We start from the raw sequence: 23582 nt of genomic DNA, 5'->3' as shown, positions 1-23582 counted from the left end.
ACTGGCAGCTTGAGCGCGCGCAAAACGGTCAATCAGAAAAAAAAAAGTAAAACGCTGATATTACTCTTCAAATTCGGAAACGCGCACTTCAGCTGTAATGGCATTGACATGGGACTAGCTACAGAGTAACAACAACCTTCTGAGCAGATGTACCCTTGTCCTGCAAATCAATAGCAGCCTGAACATTCTCTAGTCCCGATCCAGCAACAAGCGGGGAAGGAGCAGGAATGAAGCTTCCCGCCTCAAGAGCCTTGGGCAAGAAATCCTCATAAACAGCCTTACCAACATGGTTATCCTTGATGGTAGTGGCAAACACACTCTTTACAGTAATGCCCTCCGGCGGCTGGAATCCACCCTTGACAGTAGAGACGAATTTGTTACCCTCAGTCTTCGCAAGAACATCAACGGTAAGAGGAGTGCCAGCAAAACCAACACAGTCCATCGCACCCGCGAGAGTTTTTCCCTTAAGCACCTTGACCAGATCCTCAACAACGGTGGGGCTACTGTAATCAAAGACCTTAGTAGCACCTAGCTTCTTGACGTAATCAAAGTTCTTGGGTGAGGCAGTAGTGAAGACCTCGTAGCCGGCTGCGACACCAAGCTGGATAGCATTACTTCCAACACTGCCCGCACCACCCCAGATCAGTAGAGCTTGTCCGGTATCCTGACGGGGCTCAGTGGGGAGTCGCAGCTTCAGGAATTCGTCCTGGAAAAGACCAGAGGCAGCAGTTGAAAGACCGAGAGGAATGACGGCAGCGTCCGTGTAAGAGATGTTGGCTGGGAGCTCGCTGGCCATATTTGTCTGCAAGATGGTGGATGTCTGGAATGCGTTATCCTGTGTACGCTTGGTAGCCATTCCGACGGCGTGGCCGACAACGCGGTCACCGGTTTTGAAGCGGGTGACGTTGGGGCCGACAGCGACGACTTCCCCTGCGACGTCTTGACCGAGGATGGTCGGGTATTTCATCGGCCACCAGGCCTTACTTTGTAGGCTGCCGTCGACGGGGTTGATAGCCACGGCGTGGTTCTTGACGAGGAGCTCATTATCTTCGGGGACGTATGCCGGCGCTTCCTTGACTTGGAATGGGTGAGCTTTAACTTCAGTGAGCCATGCAGCTGAGTTGGAGGTCATTACGAAGGTTTCAACGGGTGATGTGACTTTGGTGGCTTGTTGAAACTGAGATTTCCTTGTGAAGCGGGAGAAGAAGCTGGCAAGAAACTGCTCATGTATAAACAATAATCTAAGATTAGAATGAATTGAACTGTGTTCGCTGATTTGTGGTTGTGATGGAGGAGTTGCTTGGGTGATTGAATTTAGCAGCTAGAGGTAATTCTTTAAATATGGTAATTATTTGTGCATGGCCATACATTGTCTACGGAGTAGTTGATTCTTCATTGAAACGTTATCTCCGAGTGTTACTATATTCACTAAGCCCGACTCCGCTCAAGTCTAACTTGATTTAGTTAGTGTGAGCGGGGATCGCAAGGCTAACCGGATCGGGACGTGCTAGACGTGCGTTCATCCCAACCATGCACCACATTGAGTTAGTCTTGAGCGCAGGTCGCCTTAAATTGTCTTCGGGATGTCTTGTGTTGTGATGACGGATTGGTATATGCCGAGTTTACCTATATCCGAATCCAAATTAAGTTCTCATCAGGTTACATCTACACGTGTCTAGAGATCGAAGAAATTCGGTGTTACACCTTGGACAGAAATCGACCTCACAGTACGTTCCATAGCTTTTTCAAATACTACATATTCATTTCATGATATGTAGCTCATCTTACACGTGGAATATTGAGTATGGATGAGTAGTGACTCGCTGCACTATTAATTGTACAGAATACTAGGAATATTCTCTACCAATATGAACCTCAACAATGGTGCTCAGATGTCCTCCTCTTCTGGATATCGTAAAACGTAACAAATCACAAGGCTTGCTGACAAAAAACCTTCATCGGTGTCACAACAGTTCCCTCCAGGTTCCAATCCCAAGCTTCGCGTATGGATCTTTGCGAATCGTCTCCCACACCTCTTCCTCAGTATCAGCTTTGCATAAATGGATGCTACCCGTGAGCTTCGTCATTCACTATTCGATACTGCTTGGCTGGGAGGAGTAAATCGGACTGCCAAAGACAATATTGCCAGATGCAAAGTGTGGCTTGTTGTGGGTAAGGTGGAGAGGCCGAGTTTCAATTCTGGTTTGAAGGACGTTGGGGTGGTCAGGCAGACACACAAGAAAGTCGTTTTGTGGAGACATTGGGAAGGCATAATATTTGTTTTAGTAGTGAATGAGGGGTGGTGAAATCAGTGTGATGGCTTTGGAAATTTAGATGGGATTCTGGAGCTAGAGGTTGGTAAAGAAAGGAGGGAAACGGTAATGAATATTTGTGTTATACCATTCGCCCGATTTGTTTGTTGACAATTGGAAGGAAATGGGTTTTGTGGTTTAACTTTCATTACTGTATTTTTTTATTTTATTTTCTTGCGATATATGATATTTGAATTAGCAATGAACAACAACGAATTCTTCTTCATCCTCACTCTAAGTCTCCTGTGTTCCGGTGATTTTAGTAACCGCAACTCCGTCCTAAATCATGTTAGTCATTTCTGTAGCAAAGGATTCGAAACTTGAAGTACGTACCGGTCCAAAATCAGTGTCAAACTCAGAGACCACTGTCTCATACACTAGACCCGCGTTCGGGGTCAATGAGCCAACATCCGAGTTAGCAACAATCACTTTCTTCTGCTCAGGGGTCGAATGAACCCATTCCAAATACTCCGGCGCTCCAGGCATGATCACATTGTCCGCCAATACCATCGACTTCTCGGGAACCAAAACCTTCAAGTTCTCCAGCAACCACAAATCCGGCAAATACAGATTTTGCCAATGATCCATGAAAATCAATTCCACAAGATCAACTTCCTTCTCGCGAAACAAGTCCTGTAACACTTCATTGCTGGCTCCAACAACAATTCGGACAACATCTCGTAGTCCGGCCAAATCTACCAGCTGGTTCGCAACGGCTGCCATCTCGGGATTTTTCTCGATGCTCAAATATTGTTTTCCTCCGTTTTTGCGGATCGCATCACCGAATAGAATGGCGGAGTAGCCGACGTAGCCCCCGAGCTCAATCATGACCGATGGTTTACGCTCGGCAATGATATCGGCGATGAAAGCACCTTTGATCGGGCCGACGTTCATGAGCTTGGAGAACTTGTGGTGGTAGTCATCAATTGCGGCGAGGACTTTTTCTGGGTGGCCACGAATATGTTTGAGATCCGATCGGGCAAAGACATAGTGAAGGAGGTCAACCTCGCGTCCATCCTATTCGCTGTTAGTGAAGCTGGGGCGAGGGAGCAGCGTAAACTTACAAGGGCCCATGTCAGGGCGGGAGGGGAGTTTGGCTTCGTCGACATTGTAATGATTGATAGAACTGTAAATTCTGTAGGCAATATGATCTTGATCTCTGTTCATCTGCATTTCGGTGTTGCTCTTTATAGCATCCCATTCACAGATTGTTTACTTCGGAGTTTGTGACGCACGGCCAGAAACGGGAATGCCCGAACCTTATGCCTTATGCAGTAAGATGGCGCATCGATATCCGAATCATCTAAGGCTCGGATTTAAGGAATCTAACAGGGATCGACGCTTAATCTGTGATGGATCCTTTTGGGTTCAGGATCTAGCACTTGAGTCTAGGTGCCTATCGCCTTCTCCGCGATGCTTTTCGTGGTTCCGTGGCACGGACCTGCCAAGGCTTGAAGGTTCAAGCCATGAACATGGACAGCCGGCCTGGTGGAATCTTGGCACATTTGAATGTTACATAGCCAAGGTTTCAATGCTGCAAAGCTCAGGGGTTAGATGAAGTTTTGTGTTGCTGTTCAACGTTATAAGTGTAATCAAGTCGATATATGGTTATACATTCTCAGCACTGGCAACGGTAAAATGTATATTTGACTGATGAACCCAAGAGATGATTTCAAACTTGCACATGTGAAGATCATAAATAAAGGACTCCACATGACCTGGGCAAGTTTCCCGGGGTTTGAAACTTGGAAATAAATACCGATGAGAGATGAATTTCCGGTAATTGCAATCATGTTAATTTCATTAAACCAATCAAAAGCGGTGAACTCCTCTCCAGCACGCGATTTTAGTAAAATGTGGGGACACTTGCCTATTACGGACACATGACGGCACAACTTGGCCGCCCCCAGAACTTTACATTTCCAATCTTCCGCTTTCGTTCTCAATCAACGCATGGAGCTTGTAAAGCTATTAGGTTTAATGAAGATATTCTCAGCATTCAGTTCATGGTGGCAGCAAAAATGTAAGACATCATGACATTTAATCATATTCCAAGTTTTGCTCTGAGCGGGGCTCCAGGAACTATCCCCGTCAAGCGCCGCCAACCCGTGGCTTTGAACTCGTGCGGACCCGGTTTTCCTACTTTCCAGACCAATGAATGCAGCCGCTTAGATCAGGGACCCCAATGGGCCGGATGCGGAGCCACTTTTTACTTCAACACCATCTGCTCTCATTGGTGTACACTATTCCCCGTCCAGGGTTTAAGGGACTGGCCAAGAGCGTGAGGAAACACTTATCTTTTCGTGTTCAACCATGTTCTTCCCCCTTTACTTGCGAAGAAGCTGGTAGTCCCAATATCGGCTTCTTCAGCCATGATCGCGTCCAAGTTGAGCCTGAAGGCTCGGCTCACCCTTCTAGCCGTTTCCTCCCTCCTATTTTTACTCATCGTGGGTCGCTTGTATCGTGTAACCGATTATCCACTCAGAATAATCCATCAATCTGGCGGTAGCAAGACTGGCGCCTCAAATTCGAGCCAGGACCCTACATACGAACATCCCACGACATTACAGAGTCAGGATGACCCCAATGCTGTCCCTCACCCGATCGATCACTTGATTCGCGATGCCGATAAGAAATGGGCCGATTTGCGCGCGAAGCAGGTCTTCAATCTGACCCAGCTTACGGAGCAGTACCGAGTGCGTCGCGGACGGCACCCACCCCCGGGCTTCGATGAATGGTATGAATTCGCCAAATCCAAAGACGCTTTACTCATCGAGGATTTGTTCGATCAAATTTACGATGACCTGAGTCCCTACTGGGGGCTGGATCCGAAAGAAATGCGCCGGCAGGCTTCCGGATTTGACCCGCGTATCATTGTTCGCAACAAGAAGCTCTCGTCTGTCGGCCACACGGGTGTGAACTGGCTTGAGGTGTGGATGGACATGATATCCAAATTCGAGCAGTTCTTACCCGACATGGATATTCCTTTGAACGGAATGGACGAGTCCCGGATTATCATTCCTTGGGACACATTATCCGAGTATCGTGAGCAGGACGTCATCCGTCGCAAACTTATCGACGCCAGCAACACTACCGATCAGTATATGCAGCTACCCGCCTTCGACCCCGAAGCGCTTCCCGAACCGTGGGGTCCAGCCTACGAAGGACCAGGTCGACCATTCTGGGATATCATGCGTGATGCCTGTCCCCCCGAAAGCCCCGGCCGGAACTCCAACATTCCACACATAGACTTTTCGAACCCACCCCGCGAATTCTTCAACTACCGCAACTTCTCCAAGACCGGATACGTGGAGGACTTCGAGAAATCCAAAGACCCATGCTGGAGAGCAGAACTCCAAGCACTGCATGGCACTTTCATCGAACCAATCTCACTATCCACATCCCACGAGCTTTTCCCACTATTCGGAGGCTCCAAATTGACCGTGAACAACGAAATTCTCATCCCACCCGCGATGTACTATTTAGACAACCCCATGTACTCCGGCGGGTTCAAAAACCAAGGCGGGGCCTGGTCCAAAAAGAAAGATACAATCTTCTGGCGCGGAATCGCCAGCGGTGGCCGCATCCGCGAAGATACATGGACAGGCTACCAACGCCAACGCTTCGTTTCCATGCTCAACGGCACAACCGTCGCAACAACGAACGGGTCCTCCTCACACGGTATCAACTTCCGCCAACCGGACTACCACTACTACAATGTCTGGTCCGGTCTCGATGGCACACTACCAGAATTCCTAAACGAACACTGCGACCTCGGCTTCCTCGATCTAAAATGCTTCCCTCCAGAAGACGGCTTCCACTGCTCATACCAAGATCCATATTTCAGTATCGTCGAGCCAATGCCTATGAAAGAGCAATACGCATACAAATATCTCCCCGATATCGACGGGAACTCATTTAGCGGTCGGTATCGCGCATTCCTCTTATCCACTTCCTTGCCTATTAAAGCAACGGTATATAAAGAGTGGCATGACTCGCGATTGATTCCCTGGGCGCACTTTGTGCCGCTGGACTCCCTTTATATGGATATTTATGGTATCCTTCAGTACTTTATTGGGTACAAGGGTCATAATGGTCATGATGGGAAGGCGGAGAAGATTGCGATGAATGGAAAGCGGTGGGCGGAGGAGGTGTTGCGGTTGGAGGATATGGAGATTTATGTTTTCCGCTTACTTTTGGAATATGGTCGTTTGATGGACGATAATCGTGATACCCTTGCGTATGTGGATGATTTACTAATATAATTTAGATATTTACATGTGTACATAATGAAATGAGTTTCTTATTTGTCTGACCTTGAGTGTGTAGAAGATTTCCAACCTGTTTTCATACTTGGAATTGGAGGTTTGTTTGCATTATCAGATCTTAACTCATTGTAAAAACACAGTTCTTTGAGTTCATCAGTCTAATAAAGAGACCAATACCATCATGGAATTCAGCCAAGACTCACCAGCACATATGAGAACCAGATTTTGGGCGGGCTACTTACTATACCTCAGTCTATGTTCCGCCGTCCTGTATTTCATGTAATTGAAGTGAAAGAACATCCAATGTTGACGCGGCATGAAGTTTCTGTTTCTCCAATTACACCAAATATCTAATCTATGTATACACATGTCTAAAATCTCTTATCATGCCGGATTGGCCTACAACTACACTTTCATGAACGTTATGTTGGCCATATATTGGAATATTTCATGTGGATCTTGTACTATTTGGAATGGTCCCTGCAGGCGTACCAATCCGGATAGCCATTCCGGATGATAGTTTATCATACATCATGCATCGTAGTGAGCCGGGAACACGTCATGAGTCATATTGGAAAAGGGAGGGGTCAGAACGCGCATAGCAGCCTAAGAGAAGAACTTCTGAGCAGCCTTCCTGTCCTTGGCCTCACGGTCCTTGACGGCCTTCTTGACCTTGTTGATCTCGTTGGTGATAGCCGCATCGCCAGGGGCGAATTTTAGGGCAGCAGTAAGGTCCTTGAGCGCCAAATCCTCCTCCCGCTGGCCAATATAGGCAACAGCACGACGGTAGTGCACCTTGGCCTTGTCGGCGTCTTTTGCGTTGGCGGCCTCGGCAATTTGGAGCGCATAGGTGGCCCAATTCTGGGCATTGCGGAACTGCGAAAGCTTGCCAGCCAGCAGAGAGGAGTTGGAGTGGAGAGTGAATCGGAGAGACTTCATCTGCTCCTCCAGCTCCTTGGGATCGTTCTCACCGACTTCGGGGAACTCGTTCAAGTATCGCAGTCCCTTCTGGTATTTCTCTACACCAAGTTCCAGATTGCCCTGCTTGAATGCGGTGTTACCGAATCCCTTTAGGTCGGAAGCGATCTTGAATGCGAGCGGTGCGGTCAGCTCTTCGCCCTGGTGGTCCTCGGGGAAGTCCTCGTATGGGTCGCCGGTAGCGTCCTGGATTTTCTTGGTGGCGTTCTCGTACTCTTCACCCTGGAGCTCACCACAGTCCACCACAGTAACATCGACATTGGGCTTGTCGGAGGTGGTCTGCATGTTCTCGATCTTGCGAACAATGCTCTTTCCGTTGATCACCTCACCGAAGACAACGTGCTTGTCATCGAGATGGGGGGTAGGAACAGTGGTAACGAAGAACTGGCTGCCGTTGGTGCCAGGGCCGGAGTTGGCCATGGAAAGTAGGAAGGGACGGTCATGCTTGAGGTTGAAGTTCTCATCGGGGAACTTTTCGCCGTAGATAGATTCGCCGCCGGTACCGTTGAACGCCGTGAAGTCACCACCCTGAATCATGAACTGCTTAATGACACGGTGGAAAATTGAGCCTTCCATCGACCTGGTTAGCAGATTGTTGCTTGTCATTGCCATTGCGGGGGCGCGGGGTCCGAGACACACCTTTGTAAGTCAATGGCTTTCCCTGTTGGCCGATGCCCTTCTCTCCGGTACAGAGAGCACGGAAGTTGTCTGCGGTTTTAGGGACAACTGATCGTCGGGGTTAGCTATATGTTAGGTGAATGCGCAAACTCATTCGGGGTGTCGTACCATCGTTGAACTGTAAGAGGCGAGTTAGCTATCAGTGATCACTTATGACCTAATAAAAAACTAACCAATTCAAAGGCAATACGACCGGCCTTCTGATCACCAATCTGAATGTCAAAGAAGACACGGGAGCGCTCTGATAGTTGGGTTAGCGACAAGTCAAACTCTGTGATTGCGGGCGGGAGAGTCGGAGAATGATGACCCCGCATTGAGGCACGTACGAGAAGTAGCCATAGCTGAATGTATACCGAGTGATAGAGGTTGAAATGAGAATTGACAAAAGAAAAAAGTGGAGATGAAGATTGAGAAAAGTGGAAAGGAAGATCGCTAGGGACGGAGAGTGGAAAGGAAGCTGTTAGTGGGGAAGATTTGTTGCGGTTCTTCAGGAAGCTTCCATATACTTTAGTACCATCACGGGTATATCTCCAAAAAAAATATGTACATGAATATATAACATAAATTACTTTTTATCCTTATTTATCGTCATTGCAGTAACTCTGGAGGAATTTTGAATTCAAATGTCCCGTTGATCGGCTCTTCATCTTTGTCGTCAGCCTTGGATTCTTTGGGCTCTTTCGGCTCCTTCTTCGGGAGATTGGTATTAATCTCAATTGTGACCTGAAGATAAGAAGGTGTTAGCATCCAGGTCGTTAATGACGCGAAAAGGGCAAAAGCCAGGAAGGCAATATATACCGCCGCGTCTTCACTGCGGTAGTCAACACCCACTGGCCCATCATTTTTCAACTCCACCTCCATCATCGCCTGGAAGACACCATTCTTCACTCGTTCAGGTTTATATGAGGAGCTCATCTTGTTGTAGAAGTGATCGTAGAGTTTGCGGGCAACGTCGGGCTTGGCTGCATCGTGAAAGTCGGGTTTGTTGCCTTTCTTCATCTTTCCATAGAGAGTGAACTGGGATACTAGACAGAGAGTGGTATTAGCAATCGAATAAGAGCATGGATTAAAACCACCTACCACAAAGGACCTCGCCTTCAATTTCTTGGACATTCTTCTTCCACTGTGAAGGTGTTTAGAGGTTGGATTGTCGATTCAGGTCCAGAGCCTTGGAAGCTAACCTGTGTGCCATTCTCATCTGGCCAGAATTTTGCCTTGAGTACCTTATTCACAAGATTCTCTGCTTCCTTCTCGGTATCATCTTGCCCGATACCTGCAAATACAAGTAGGCCACGCCCAATAGAGGAAATTAATTCTTCATCGACTGTGACAGAAGCCGATTTCACTCTTTGGATAACAACTGGGACGATCAGCAAAGAATAAGGGTAAGTTGTGGAACTTGAATTGCCGCACTTTTCATCTTGGATTGTGTTGAAATTGGTGGCGACGAAGGGATCTAAATTCTATAAGGCGTACTGGTACCAGATTAGCCTAGAGATCTTGACACCCACCCCATCATAAAATTGACTCACCTTCCTCTTAACACCTGGACATTAAAGCTTGCTCGTCTTTATTCAGGTATGTTGTCATTCTAACTTTCACCCCCACGGTGTAGATAGCAATGGCCGCTTTTCTCCAGCTTTCGCCTGCCCTCCCACACCGCCTTTCTATATTGCCTAAAACGACCGCCTACCTATACAGGTAATAATGGAAGCTTTGCAAGTTGCAAATGGATCTCCAACCCACTTCGACTCCGCTTTCTCCCTTGTTGTCACATCCAGGGAACTTCCCGCCAAACTAGACTTATCCTCGTTTAAGAATTGTGCAGTGTTGAGCTCGTCGCCTGAGCCTGCACTCTGAATCCACCCGTACTGAATCGCCCTCCCCGGTCCAGTCCACACACTCCGACGCGCCATGGCGTCCCGCAAAACACAGCAAGAGATCGAAAAGACCTTCAAGAGAGTCGCTGAAGGGATACAAACATTCGAGGGCATCTACGAGAAGATCCGTTCCGCCACAAACCCCACCCAGCGCGATAAGCTCGAGGAGAACTTGAAACGCGAGATCAAGAAGCTTCAAAGGTTTCGTGATCAGATCAAATCATGGGCGGCAGGCAATGAAGTCAAAGACAAGGCTCCCTTATTGGAGCAGCGAAAAGCGATTGAAACGGTAGGTACTCAATGCTTCAGCTGGAGCACTGGGGTTCGAGGCCCAGGTGGCTAATGTTTCGAGCAGTGTATGGAGCAATTCAAGGCCGTCGAGAAAGAGATGAAGACAAAGGCCTACTCCAAAGAAGGCCTATCAGCCGCGCAACGACTCGATCCCCGAGAAAAGGAGAAGGTGGAAGCTTCCGACTTTCTTTCTGCCATGGTAGATGAGCTGGGGCAGAAGATCGAGGCGATGGAGGCTGAAGAAGAAACACTGCATGCGCAAATGAAGAAGGGGAAGAAAGATATGTCCAAAGCCAACCGAATGGCCGACCTTCAACGAGTGACGGAGCGACATAAGTGGCATGTCAACAAGCTTGAGTTCCTCATGCGGTCCTTGCAAAATGGCAATCTAGAGGTGAACCAGGTGATGGATCTGAAAGAGAGTATCACATATTACGTCGAGGAAGGTGGGAATATCGACTACTCCGGAGAGGATGAGACGCTCTATGATGACTTGGACATTGGTGAAGAGGTGGAGGCCCAATTCGGAATGGGCAACGAGAACGATCGTGTATCATCACAAGATACCCAGTCTATTCAGGATGATGAGCCGGAGCCGAAACCCAAGCCAAAGGCAGATCCCACGACGACTAGACGACCATCAACGCAGATGAAGTCTCCGCTTCCTGTTCTCGCTACCCTCCCATCTGCTTCATCCAGTGCCACCCCTGGCATGAAACCCGCACCGCTCCCTACTCGCCTACCTGGAGAAACGTTGAAGTATGCTTCAGCTGCGGCGGCGGCGGCGGCCAGCGACAAAAGTGGAGTTGGCATTTTACCACTTCCCCCACCACCAGGCGCCAGCCCAGCGTTCTCCGCTGCCCTTCCCATCTCCAAGGCATCCTCCATTGCCTCCCCTAGTGTTGCCCACGTGAACCCTATTTCCAAGCCACCCAGTGCTGCTGTTGCGACTTCCTCTTCTGAAGAGCCTGCTTTTGCTTCACGATCAAAGGTCTCCTCGGGAATCTCGGGTACTTCATCACCAGCCCCTGCCGCTCAAGCGGACGCGTCCAAGGCGCCGACAACGAACGGCAGCAGTGTGACGCAGGATAGTGAGAGCAGTGAAGAGTCAATATGGCATTTGCCTCCGGGACTTCAAGACTTGTTACAATCATTCGAGGTGACTAAGCAGCGTTCATCAAATGAGCCCACCCCTGCCGTGTCAAGACTTCTGGCGACTTCTCTTCAAAATTGTCCGGAGGCTGGGGATGCGGAAAAGCCGCGGCATTACAAGCCCCAAAATCCTTACAACACTCCCCTTTACTATCCGCAGGAACCTCTTGCTATCTTTGACGATCCTCGGTTGTATGATACCGGCCGCATCGACACTGACACCCTCTTCTACCTCTTCTACTACCGACAAGGGACCTACCAACAATATTTGGCAGCGAAGGCCCTGAAGAACCAAAGTTGGCGGTTCCACAAGCAATACCAAACATGGTTTCAGCGGCACGAGGAGCCGAAGAACATCACCGAGGAGTTCGAACAGGGTACCTACCGATTCTTCGACTATGAAAGTACCTGGTACGTTTGTCCATAAACCAGATTCCGTTCTAGACATAACATGTGCTGACTTATTGCCCGACAGGATGAACCGACGCAAGGCTGATTTCAAGTTTGTGTACAAATATCTCGAGGACGAGTTATGAGGCGTAGTAATTGGATTGGATCTATGAAAGCCAAGCCCCTACCTTCGACGCTATGACCAGATAGCAAGTGTATCTTTTTTCTTTTTCCTGGGAAAAAAACTTCCAAGAATAGATGTGTCATGGGGTTGTGAATCGGGAGGGTTTTCCGTTCCTGTGCTTTTATTTTTTTGTTTTCTTTATTGTTTTCCAATGATGCTAGGATACGGCATCGAGCAATGAGTGCAATGAATGGGTCTTCGGGAAACGGGAGTTCAGTGCCATTTTGAGTTATCCCCTGTTCGAATGAAACCAGACTTTTTAGATGCCATTTGCTTTGCAGGATCCGGGGAAGTGTAGAAAGTTCCTAGACCAGATGACCTGAGGCTCGGGCGAGAGTTGCAAAGTACCTGCAGAAAATGGATACGGGTAAGAGCTCGCATTACTCCCGTACTTGTGCCCGACATATCAACCTGGTCATATCCAATGAAATGTAATCTTTTACGGGAAGAATTGGGACTTGTTTACATAGGCGGTTCACCAATATCCAAGCGTTCTAATGGTTGAACCCGACCAGTCACAGCAGTGACCCAAGTCGCCTCACTAGACATGTATTCCCAAGGCTTGGCACGCTAACCCGATCATGGATGCGGGATTTTTGGTTTTTTCTAGAAGGTCAAGAGAACAGGAACAGGAACAGGGCTGTGCGGACGGGTCCCGAACCCATTATATCATTGATCCGTTCACGTACTAACATATTGTGGCTTGGCGATTGATTCCCCAAAGATCGGTGACTTCATTTCGGCACGGTATTGCCGAGTAAATAAAATGATTCCCATACAAAAGGCAAAGGGTTTTTTTTTTCTATACATCCAACCCATGAAAAGAAGGTGAAACTTCATAACATCCTAAACGACAATTCCAAATTCATACGGTCATTCCGTCATCGACGCCGCAACCTGAAACGAGGGGAAAGACGAGAAAAGCAGACCAGCAAGGATGCATAACGCTAGAAGTTTTCCAGAAAAACACTAACACTCAAATGGATAGGATCATCCTTCCCCAGCGGGCAGAACCAAAAACTAGAGGGTCGAGCACATTCATGCATCGTCTGACCGCTACCAGGCTTATCGGGGCCAATATGATACTCTCATTATAATTGGTTTATTTCCAGCCCTTGAGCCTTAGAGCCAATCATACTTTGGACCTCGCCGCTAGAAGGCTGGTGGAAGAGACGTGGAAGGTCAGCATGCATGGAGGATCTGTTTGCAGAAATTCCCGCATTGATCTCCCAATGACGGGGGCTGTGTGCTCTGTATTCGAGTTGAAGCCATGGAGTTTTGAGTTGCCCATATGTGTGGTGGTTCTTGAGGCATTTCTTAGCGTTTCTTGTTGAAAGACTTAAAAGATGGCTGATTTCCCATTTCCTGTTTGCTGTTGCTTTTGCTTTTGCTTTTGCTTCTGTCATCTTACTGGATCTTCAACATCTTCGCCCCCAAGTTAATGATTCGTCGGTACATCTTGCCCCTAGTCAAGCACCCCTGCAAGTCTTTTTTTTTTTTTTTCTTTTTCTGGAATTCGGCATTTCTGGTATTTTTGGCTTCTTGACAATTTAGTTGCTGAAAATCCTTTTATTTAGATGGCCATTCCAATTCCACTTTCCCTTTCCCTTTCCCTTATCGACTATCCACCCGATATGCAGTCCCCCTTCAACTACGCGGAATCTTCGTCTTCCTACTCCTCCTCACCCGGCGATATGGACTTCTTCTTTCGCGGTCCGTCCGTCTACGATAATATGTGCGACGTCGCCAGTTCATTTTCCACCCCGGAGTTCGCTCCCGAGTTCGTATCGGAGCCATATAGTTACTCCTTCACTAGTGCACCAAATGCGCCATATATCTATGGACCTATGGAAGTCCCTGTCTTTGATACTTCATTGTCAATCACGGCGACCGGACTACCCAGTAGTCCTACCGCTAGTAGCTGTGGAAGCTCATACGGTAGCTTGAACATGCCGGAGGAGGTTCCCATGCCTAATTTTCCTCTCACAAGGGACTATTCGGGTCTTGAATCACCCGTTCCATCCAAGTAAGTCCCCAACATTGCTGTAGGCAATGTTGTGGTACTGGTCGCTAATTATTCCCAGGCCAGCCAAACCCTTCGGCTGCGACGACTGTGGTAAATCTTTCACGCGCTTTGCGGATCTAAAGCGTCATCAGTCTAGCGTCCACTACCCAGTGTTTCGCAACTGTCCTGTTGAACACTGCTCTCGCAAAGGCGCCAATGGATTCCCTCGCCAGGACCACCTGGTTGAACATTTGCGTTCTTACCACCATCTCGATGTACCTAAGCGGCGAGCCTTGAAACGATCTTCCAAGGATATGACATGATGCTTTCAAATTGAATGCTCTTGTGCAACCTTGCTTCCGATGTTCTACGCGACACGCTACACATTATCACCAATTTCACGATTCACGACGCCAAATTATCCCCATGTCTTATTTACATCTTTCCTTGGGCTTCTGGCGCTACACCTGCTTCTGTATCGCATGTGCGATTCTGTTTTCAATCCGTGTTGTTATAGACTACCCAAGACACCTACCCTTGTCTCTTCCCTTTTACCTATTTTCTTTACGGTTGCTTGCTTGGGATGCAATAGACGACAGATGAGTCCGGTTAGATGCTTTTCGGGATACCAGTTCCCATAGGAATCGCGATAATTACATCTCCTCCAAACCCTCAAATTCCAATATTTGCTTTTTCCAAGATCTCACATTGAAATGAAATATGGAGTAGCTCAATGATCACCATAATGTGGCGGCACCAACTCCACAAACAAACACAGTCCTCGACCCCATGCACTATCCCGTAAACATCAACGGATCTGCCGCGGACCACCGAGAGTTAATATAAACGTCCACTCCCATAGGTCGATAACAAGCTTTGAATTCATGCATTCCGAATTCAGGAACCTGCCACAATCCCCACTTTTTACAAAAACAAGAAATCACACCAATCATCAACAAAGGCAAACAAAGAAGTCTCGCTTCTCGAACCCAAATACCAGCGCTAGAGCTGTAGAGTTCTTCTCTCACGGGTTCGAGAAGCACGACTTAACTCTTTGGGATTAGCTTCTTTAAGTTCAGGTCCGGTCCACGGGTATCTGCTGAACTCTTTATTATCTTCCCGTTCTATTATGGTGGCTGGAACTTTCGGATAGGCTGAGCCGAGGACTGTAGAATGACAAATTCTGAAAGAGGAGAAGAGTGACAAATTGTACTTAGTAAATCTGTTCCCTTTTCCTAAGTTTTGACGATGCGTCATGCGGGGTATCTGTCGATCGCATCGCATCCTCCACACCGGAGGGATAATTCACTTAAGTTGCCAAGAGACAACACATGAATTTGCGTCACTGTGCAGATAAATAAGTCATTGCTATCCAGTACTGTTCTTGGCAAGGTTGAATTTATTTTCTGCTTGATTTATAAAGTTTTTGCCCACTCAGTATGGCATGTAGTAGCCGAGCCTATTTACCTGTCCGGGAGGCGGATGTTCGGAAGATTTGTCGATTTGTCGATCTATTCACTTTCCATTTGTACCGTATCCCGCATATGGTAATGGCCCCATCGCCACTAGTTACCTTTGTGGCGAAGAGGCTCTGAGTTGAAGATTTGTCATATTATTTTGATCGTCTAGGTATGATGAAAGGGGATGAACGTAGAGTGTCAGCCAGTACATATCTGTTACGTAAATTAGCATCTGATATGCGGTTCTCAAGGATTTGCAGAATAATTGCTGCACATTACTGTACATAGAAACCTAGATATTTGATCAATCAGCCATTCCCAATGTCAACAAGCCTAAAGCCAAGCAACCTCAACAGCATAAAGACATTGAAATAACCTTGAAAGATTATTTCTTCCCCCCCAAATCCTTAAAATCAGTAAAACAAACGCCCCTCGCCTTCCCCCCATCAAACAAAACACCCTCATCCTTCAATCTCAACCTCTTCTCATCCCGAAAAGACCCTTCACTAACGTCCTTAGCCGCCATACCCTCCCCCTTATACCCGCCCAATAACCCCCCAGCTGCAAGAACACGATGACACGGAACCTCTGGCGCAAAAGGGTTCGTGCGCATCGCGTTCCCCACAGCTCTCGCGCTGGAGTTTAGGTATGTGGCCATGGCGGAGTATGTGGTCCAGCGACCAGGCGGGACGGAGAGGAGGACGCGGTAGACACGGCGGCGATAGGGAGTTAGTGTTGGATGGAGGGATATGCGGCGGAGGTATTTTTGGGTTTGGAGGTTGGATGGCGTGGGTGTTGTGGATTTGGGTGGGGTTGAGTGTGGAGGGTTGGATTTTGGGGTTGGATCTGGGTCTGATTTTATGGTTGATATTGGGATTTTGGTATTCATTTTGGATTTGGTAATGTGTTTTTGTTTGTAGAGCTTTGGAAATTTGTTAGATACTGTATTGTTTTTGACGCGGGATGACGCGTCGACGTGATGGGGCTTACTGAGATGATGAGGACGTGGATAAATGCAACCAGAGTTTCTTGGTAGTAGAATGGTGACGGAGGAGAAAGCAGTTGGTTGAGAAGTGGATTTATGAAGGAAGGATTGAAGTTGAAATAGATATTGACTAGAAACATTGTTCTCAATGTGACCAATCAGATTCGTTCCCCGCAATCAGCATATTTGAGATTTATAATCATATACTCCGATCGTATTTCTAATGACTCATTAACTCAACATTGAATGTTATTGTCTAAGTCCTCAGCTTCATTACTCTCTATGAAGTCATGCGTTGTCAACGTGCTCGGCGGAAATCGCATTTCCATCACCCTTTGCTGCGGTAAGCAACACTTTGCCTGTCTCCGGGTCTACACTGCCCTTGCGAGTAACTGACTGGACCATGCCTGGATTCTCAGCCTTGAGACGAGCGAAGGTTTCCTCTGCATCCCAGGTCCAGGGTGTCTTGGCCGCAAACAACAAGTCCATATCTTCCAGTGTACGCTGATTACTCTCCGGGTAAAGAGCCCAGACCATCGGAATGGTAATGACGTTGCTCGCGGCGAACACATACAGCGTCTTCTCACCGATGGCGCTGAACATAACAGGGCACAGTAGAGTCTAGCGGGAAAAAGTTCGTCAGCATTGTCAGAAAGGTTCTGGATGTTGCACTTACGAGCCATCCGTTTCCAATACTCCAGCCAACAACGCCCCAGGCATTTCCACGAGCACGCACGGCCAATGGGAAAATTTCAGCAGGGTACAGCCAAGGTACAGTCAGCCAGGTCGCTCCAAAAGTTGACGTGAAAATGAAGATCATCGAAGCTGCGGCTGCACCGTATGAGGATGCATGACCGGTGTCACCGGCTGCCTTGGCGTTGATGGCGAGGCGAGAGAATCCACCAGCGAGGAACATCGCAATGCCTTGAACGACTGAGCCCCAGTACAGAGTCCATCGGCGGCCGATGCGGTCCAAAGTAAAGACGCAGACGAGTGTGGCGAACTAGAAAGTGTAAGTAATCCACTGGTTTACCTACATTTACACGCAACCTACCATGTAGCAGATATTATTCAACCCACTAATCCACTGACTCTTCGTGGAGTCGAATCCTGCAATACTGAAAATTGTCGGAGCATAAACCGTTACACCAGCGATACCTACCCATTCCTGCATAATCTGCAGCCAGATCACAAGTTGGACACGGCGACCGATGTGGAGATCCCCTGATTTATAGCCAAAGAGCATGGAAAGGTACGAGTTGCCGTGAACCACGGTCTTCTCCATTTCGGCAATGGCCTGAATATCAAGGAATTCAGCCTCGGCGCGGATGCGGTCCTCCGGGCTGCTTCCACGAAGGCGCTGGAGAATGTACTGAGCTTCTTCCTCTCGACCAACCTTGACGAGCCAGCGAGGAGACTCGGGGAAGAACCAGACGGCAAAGAAGAGGACCACGAGGAACAAGATTTGGAACCCGATGGGAAATCTCCAGCGGAAAGGAGACCTTCCATCATCGATGAATGACAGGCCACTAACAATTGGTTAGATGATGCGGGACAGTATGTAGAGACACAACGTACAACTCCAACCAGTAGGCAAGAACAACACCAAAGATGTTTAACGTGAATTCAATCGCAATGAATTGTCCTCGGGAAGTGTGTTCAGCCGTCTCCGTAGCCCAGACAGGGACGATAGCGTTCAAGATCCCCGTCCCGATTCCGTTCACAAAACGGGCTGTCAAATCTTAGCCATGAAACTATCGCTGTGGATGATGAACCACTTACCACAAATCATCCAGTCATGGTTCTGAGCGGAGCACTGCAGACTAGCACCAACGATCGCCCAAATAGCACCGACCGCAATGGACTTGATTCTTCCTATGCGATCTCCCAGCCATCCACCAAACAAACCACCAAATAACGTCCCCAAGTAATACACCGCGACGATTCCACCCTGAAGTAGAGAATTAGTGACCACAACAGTCGGCTCTCCATCTTCCCTCTTCGTATATCCAAATTTCATAAGCTTGACATAATCCTCGGCATTATTCACTCCCGACATCATTCCCTGATCATATCCAAAGAATAGGATCGACAGAGCAGCGATACAATTGATCGCAACAAGAAGCTGTCGCTTCTCCAACTTATGAACCACATTCCAAGAATGAATCCTATTACTCATTTTGAACGAAATTCCCCACCGAAATCAAATCTGTACCACGTACAATCACAGTGCGACGAGACGATATAAGAGGCCTAGCCAAAAATCCACGCGGGGTAAATCCAAACACGTTCCGACGTCGCACGACATCATAATGGGTCCTCGGGCCTTTTAAAAGCAAGGCCAAGTCCAAGTCCGGCCCGAGTCATAAATCGTGAGGAAATTTTCCCACGGGGATCGGCCAATTTTGACCCTAGGATAGGCAAGGAGTGTCCGATATGGTTACATCCCGGCGGCACAGGAACAAGCAGGGACAATGCCATCTGGGTATTGGAGTGTTTGATTCCCCACAATTTGGAGAAGAAAATGGGTCTGGGTCTGGGTCTGTGGGGGTTGGATCAGGTATGGAGAGGATGGGTGGAATTATTGGTGATTGGCCTTTAGCCGGTGAAGACTGGAATCGGCAATCCGAAAGTGCAAATGTGGGCTTTGAACTCGGGGGAACTCCGATATACATAATTCCCCATTTCCCACCCCAGGAATGTAACGAAATTGCATGTGACCATTTTAGCGATGGTCAATTCTACCGACGGGAAGAATTCATAGCGATGAAATATCATATCTGATCCATATGGCAGATTCCGTTAATATTAACCCTGATAAACCCCATACAACAGGTGCAGTCCCGAAAACTGCATTGATCAAGGAAAGAGCTCGATTCCTGGGCTCAGTACTTGTTGAGATTGTACCATAGTCGGCTGGACCGTAACTGAAGCAACCTTGATGCGCTTGGCTGGTGTATCTCCTTGATCTCCCCTTCTCCACTGATTGATGAGCAGACTTTTGGCGGTTTCCAGTCTGACCGCTGGAGCGATGCGGTATAGCTGAGCTAACGACAAGGTAACCATGGTTATATTCAACACTTTGGTGACATTAAATCGTTCCCCTTCCGGTCAGCCCACGGCGGTCCGCAGTCGTCCAACGTGAGGAGCCGTCTTTCATAAAAATGCCAGTATAAAGGCACGATGCTCAACGACAGTAATAGCCCGCAATGCAAGATTCTCTGCAGCCTCATCGTTTTATGCCTCGAGCTTGTTTGGCTTCGGCTGGGTTTCGGGGCATATTCGCGTATGGCATCAGGGATCTGCTGTTCATGTTATACTGGGCTTGTACGCTCGCTACAAGTATTGCCTGTAAATTTCGAATAGACAGTCTAATATAAGTAGCAGGGTAAATTTTAAGAACCAATAACTAACTCAGAAGAGGTCGTCCATATCCTCTATATAGGGTTGAATTCATCTTTCTCGGCCTTTGAATATTGTGTATAAATTATATGATAAAGAGGTAAGACGTGAGTGTATAAATTGATGGATATGGATAGGGAAAGCTCTAGAGTAAGAGATATAGAGATGAGGAAGTTGGTGAGTGGATAGATGGATGGATGTGGAGAGGGGAAGCTCTGGTTTCAAAGATATGGCTAGGAAAAGAATATACCACAAATAGCCCTGGAGGTTGCGAATAAAGGAGACGGTATAAGACCGTGGTAATGATTACAAAATTTACCCAATGCTTGGTTCTGAGAGTGGATCCAAATATCGAATCGGGAGGATCCTCCGCCTTATTAGTTAGGTGTCAATCAATGCTGGTACACATACATTAATATCCAAGCAGCGACAGCTAAATAAATAAATAAATAGAAATCTAAAACCTAGAATCAGGGGTCATCTTATCCTAAACCATTTAAGATACATCGTGCAATTTAATGACCCATCTCTTTTATCTGCCATGAAATGCAGCTGGGCATGGTCACGACTCGCCATGGCGTATTGTACATGCGATTAGATAGGCAGCGGCACCAATGTACCAGGTATCATCAACCATATCGACGATTTCGGGGGGATATGGTTACCTAGGTACTACCATAAAATAGGGTGGCGATGGTTCAAAAGGGTAAAAGCTACATAGTAATTGTAAGACTATACCTGGAAGTGGCCGAGTGTAGCCGCGGAGGCGAAGCATACGGTAAACTTGATTCCAACCCCATTGGAAACCCGCGGGTTTTCACTGGCGGATTCCGGGCATATCGAACTAAAAGCCAAAATAGCGCTAGTCATTGATGTCTTCCCGGGGTAGATCTGGCCGGACAGGTGGAGGGCGGAAAAGGCCTTCAGGCTTCCCGTCATGCCTGGATTGTTTCATAACATATATAGGAAGATACGGCACCCAGATGATCATCGGATAAAATTTAGACAACCCTGGAATTTCTCGTCTTCCCACCGTATCAATATCATTTCCCAACATTTAAACATTGTTATCAGTTATCCCATCGAAACAGAAAGCCCCGGCATCGTCATCCGGCAAAGTGACCTTACCGAGTCGACCCGACCGCTTACATAACCCCCTTCGGCCAATCTCAAAATACCGCAAAAGCTCAGTCCTCTCTTCCCGTAACTTCAAAACCACGTCCCCTTTTGCGCAACCTCGCCATCTTTCCCTCCAGGTCATCTTCCGTGGAGGTATAAATCGTTATCTTGATTCTTTATCTTTTTAATACCGCCAATCGCTATGTTCCGCGCTGTTTTGCCCCGTGCCGCGCCGCGGGCCAGCCTCCGCGCTTGCGGCCCTAAGGCTGTCCCTTCCACCTTCATCGCCACTCCTATGATCCTCGTTGGCTCAAAACGTGGCTACGCCTCTGAGTCAGGTGAGTTCTTTCCTGGTTCTTCGTCATAACGAGACGAGGGCCTTTCCTACTCTTCCCGGATGCGATTGCTGATTTCCCGGCTCTCCGGACAACAGGTGATCACGATCTGGTTATCATCGGTGGTGGTGTTGCCGGTTACGTTGCTGCCATTAAGGCTGGTCAGGAGGGTTTGAAGGTACGTATACATTTCTTTCTCTCCTTCTCCGTCCCGGAGCAGGGTTGTCGACTACCTGCTAACTGGACATCTTGATAGACCGTCTGTATCGAGAAGCGCGGAAAGCTCGGTGGTACTTGCTTGAACGTCGGCTGTATCCCCTCCAAGTCCCTCCTCAACAACTCCCACCTTTACCACCAGATTCTCCACGACACCAAGAAGCGCGGTATTGAGGTCGGCGATGTGAAGCTTAACCTCGCTCAGATGCTCAAGGCCAAGGAAACCTCCGTTGATGGCCTGACCAAGGGTGTTGAGTTCCTGTTGAAGAAGAACGGCGTCGACTACGTCAAGGGTGCCGGTTCTTTCGTTGATGCTAACACCGTCAAGGTTGACCTGCTCGATGGTGGTGAGCAGCTCATCCGCGGCAAGAACATTCTCATTGCCACTGGCTCCGAGTCCACTCCTTTCCCCGGTCTTAACATTGATGAGAAGCGCATCATCTCCAGCACTGGCGCTCTCGAGCTCCAGGAGGTCCCCAAGAAGATGATTGTTATCGGTGGTGGTATTATTGGTTTGGAGATGGTATGATCACCTGCCCGATCTGCCGGCTTTTACGCGAAGTTAGAAACTAACTTTTTAATAGGCTTCCGTTTGGTCCCGTCTCGGTGCTGAGGTCACCGTTGTTGAGTTCCTTGGCCAGATCGGTGGCCCCGGTATGGACGCTGAGATCGCCAAGCAGACTCAGAAGATTCTCGCCAAGCAGGGCATCAAGTTCAAGACCAACACCAAGGTCGTCAAGGGTGATGACAGCGGTGCTCTCATCAGTCTCAACGTCGAGGCTTCCAAGGGTGGTAAGGAGGAGACTCTCGATGCGGATGTTGTCCTCGTCGCCATTGGTCGCCGCCCCTACACCGAGGGCCTGAACATCGAGAGCATCGGTATCGACAAGGACGAGCGTGGCCGTCTCGTCATCGACCAGGAGTACCGCACCAAGGTCCCCCACATCCGTGTCGTCGGTGATGTGACCTTCGGTCCCATGCTGGCCCACAAGGCCGAGGAGGAGGCCGTGGCTGCCATCGAGTACATCAAGAAGGGCCACGGTCACGTTAACTACGCCGCCATTCCCTCCGTCATGTACACCCACCCCGAGGTCGCCTGGGTCGGCCAGAACGAGGCTGAGGTCAAGGCTTCCGGTGTCAAGTACAACGTCGGTTCTTTCCCCTTCAGCGCCAACTCCCGTGCCAAGACCAACCTCGACTCCGAGGGTACCGTCAAGTTCATCGCTGATGCCGAGACCGACCGTATTCTCGGTGTCCACATCATTGGCCCCGGTGCCGGCGAGATGATCGCCGAGGCCACCCTTGCCATCGAGTACGGCGCCTCCAGCGAGGATATCGCCCGCACATGTCACGCCCACCCTACCCTCTCCGAGGCCTTCAAGGAGGCTGCCATGGCCACCTACTCCAAGCCCATCCACTTCTAGACGCGACGCGGTACCTTGATATCCTCTGAACCCATGTACTACTTTTTTTGGTCCTTTAGTCTAGCTTCGCTAGCAAACTACATGTAGCATTTCATGTAATCATTTCCTATGTTTATTGTTTTTAAACAAAATATAGAATTATTCACCAGCGGACCTTTTGTTATTTGTCATTTGCTATCTAATGAAACGAAACTTCAAGATTTCCCTTCACCTGAAGCCCGAAAAGGGATGATCGAGGCGACTCGGTATGCATGAAGACGAAAAGTGGGTAAAAAGATAAGCCAATCAAAAGAAATCCAAAGTGGGCCCGCCAAGGTTCGAGCCAGGGACCTTTAAATCCCAACGGCTTGATATCACATTTCGAATGGCCTCATTTGTATACATTCACCTATATATCGAGCCTCTGTATCTATGCTTACCTAGCCCCCACCATATCACCATCAAAATAAAGTAATTACCAGTAACAAAATTGCCAAATATAATAAACCAGCAGCTTCCTATGC

General features: G+C 48.2%; 10 protein-coding genes across 10 annotated transcripts; 4 read left to right on the top strand and 6 right to left on the bottom strand.

Annotated features, from left to right (window-relative positions):
* Positions 1 to 118: 118 nt before the first annotated feature.
* On the bottom strand, positions 119 to 1132 carry N7520_003752 (zinc-binding alcohol dehydrogenase family protein; the record flags this gene model as incomplete). Its single annotated transcript, XM_057137687.1, has 1 exon — positions 119 to 1132. The coding sequence occupies one exon, from the start codon at positions 1130 to 1132 to the stop codon at positions 119 to 121; it is 1014 nt and encodes a 337-aa protein (XP_056998152.1).
* A 1414-nt stretch (positions 1133 to 2546) lies between these two features.
* N7520_003751 (O-methyltransferase) lies at positions 2547 to 3421 on the bottom strand (the record flags this gene model as incomplete). Its single annotated transcript, XM_057137686.1, has 3 exons — positions 2547 to 2591; positions 2646 to 3329; positions 3377 to 3421. The coding sequence occupies 3 exons, from the start codon at positions 3419 to 3421 to the stop codon at positions 2547 to 2549; spliced, it is 774 nt and encodes a 257-aa protein (XP_056998151.1).
* A 1263-nt stretch (positions 3422 to 4684) lies between these two features.
* N7520_003750 (uncharacterized protein) lies at positions 4685 to 6577 on the top strand (the record flags this gene model as incomplete). Its single annotated transcript, XM_057137685.1, has 1 exon — positions 4685 to 6577. One exon carries the CDS (start codon positions 4685 to 4687, stop codon positions 6575 to 6577), a length of 1893 nt encoding a protein of 630 aa, XP_056998150.1.
* A 609-nt stretch (positions 6578 to 7186) lies between these two features.
* On the bottom strand, positions 7187 to 8575 carry N7520_003749 (peptidylprolyl isomerase; the record flags this gene model as incomplete). The annotated part of the gene is made up of 5 exons (XM_057137684.1): positions 7187 to 8127; positions 8198 to 8284; positions 8345 to 8354; positions 8410 to 8477; positions 8563 to 8575. The coding sequence occupies 5 exons, from the start codon at positions 8573 to 8575 to the stop codon at positions 7187 to 7189; spliced, it is 1119 nt and encodes a 372-aa protein (XP_056998149.1).
* A 249-nt stretch (positions 8576 to 8824) lies between these two features.
* On the bottom strand, positions 8825 to 9656 carry N7520_003748 (D-aminoacyl-tRNA deacylase; the record flags this gene model as incomplete). The annotated part of the gene is made up of 4 exons (XM_057137683.1): positions 8825 to 9261; positions 9317 to 9359; positions 9418 to 9596; positions 9650 to 9656. The coding sequence occupies 4 exons, from the start codon at positions 9654 to 9656 to the stop codon at positions 8825 to 8827; spliced, it is 666 nt and encodes a 221-aa protein (XP_056998148.1).
* Positions 9657 to 10150: 494 nt separating this feature from the next.
* Positions 10151 to 12095, top strand: N7520_003747 (CNOT2/3/5 family protein; the record flags this gene model as incomplete). The annotated part of the gene is made up of 3 exons (XM_057137682.1): positions 10151 to 10405; positions 10472 to 11970; positions 12035 to 12095. The coding sequence occupies 3 exons, from the start codon at positions 10151 to 10153 to the stop codon at positions 12093 to 12095; spliced, it is 1815 nt and encodes a 604-aa protein (XP_056998147.1).
* A 1672-nt stretch (positions 12096 to 13767) lies between these two features.
* On the top strand, positions 13768 to 14461 carry N7520_003746 (C2H2-type zinc finger protein; the record flags this gene model as incomplete). Its single annotated transcript, XM_057137681.1, has 2 exons — positions 13768 to 14159; positions 14218 to 14461. 2 exons carry the CDS (start codon positions 13768 to 13770, stop codon positions 14459 to 14461), a joined length of 636 nt encoding a protein of 211 aa, XP_056998146.1.
* Positions 14462 to 15983: 1522 nt separating this feature from the next.
* N7520_003745 (MGMT family protein) lies at positions 15984 to 16487 on the bottom strand (the record flags this gene model as incomplete). Its single annotated transcript, XM_057137680.1, has 1 exon — positions 15984 to 16487. The coding sequence occupies one exon, from the start codon at positions 16485 to 16487 to the stop codon at positions 15984 to 15986; it is 504 nt and encodes a 167-aa protein (XP_056998145.1).
* A 384-nt stretch (positions 16488 to 16871) lies between these two features.
* On the bottom strand, positions 16872 to 18762 carry N7520_003744 (uncharacterized protein; the record flags this gene model as incomplete). The annotated part of the gene is made up of 5 exons (XM_057137679.1): positions 16872 to 17204; positions 17260 to 17586; positions 17638 to 18112; positions 18162 to 18315; positions 18366 to 18762. The coding sequence occupies 5 exons, from the start codon at positions 18760 to 18762 to the stop codon at positions 16872 to 16874; spliced, it is 1686 nt and encodes a 561-aa protein (XP_056998144.1).
* Positions 18763 to 21306: 2544 nt separating this feature from the next.
* Positions 21307 to 23079, top strand: N7520_003743 (dihydrolipoyl dehydrogenase; the record flags this gene model as incomplete). The annotated part of the gene is made up of 4 exons (XM_057137678.1): positions 21307 to 21442; positions 21538 to 21617; positions 21696 to 22178; positions 22240 to 23079. 4 exons carry the CDS (start codon positions 21307 to 21309, stop codon positions 23077 to 23079), a joined length of 1539 nt encoding a protein of 512 aa, XP_056998143.1.
* Positions 23080 to 23582: the final 503 nt, after the last annotated feature.

This window comes from Penicillium odoratum (assembly GCF_028828045.1).
Source record: "Penicillium odoratum strain IBT 22623 chromosome Unknown utg000003l_segment0_segment0, whole genome shotgun sequence".
NCBI classification, from domain to species: domain Eukaryota; kingdom Fungi; phylum Ascomycota; class Eurotiomycetes; order Eurotiales; family Aspergillaceae; genus Penicillium; species Penicillium odoratum.
The sequence above is the reverse complement of the archived record's forward strand: the minus strand, read 5'-3'. Positions and strand labels throughout refer to the sequence as shown.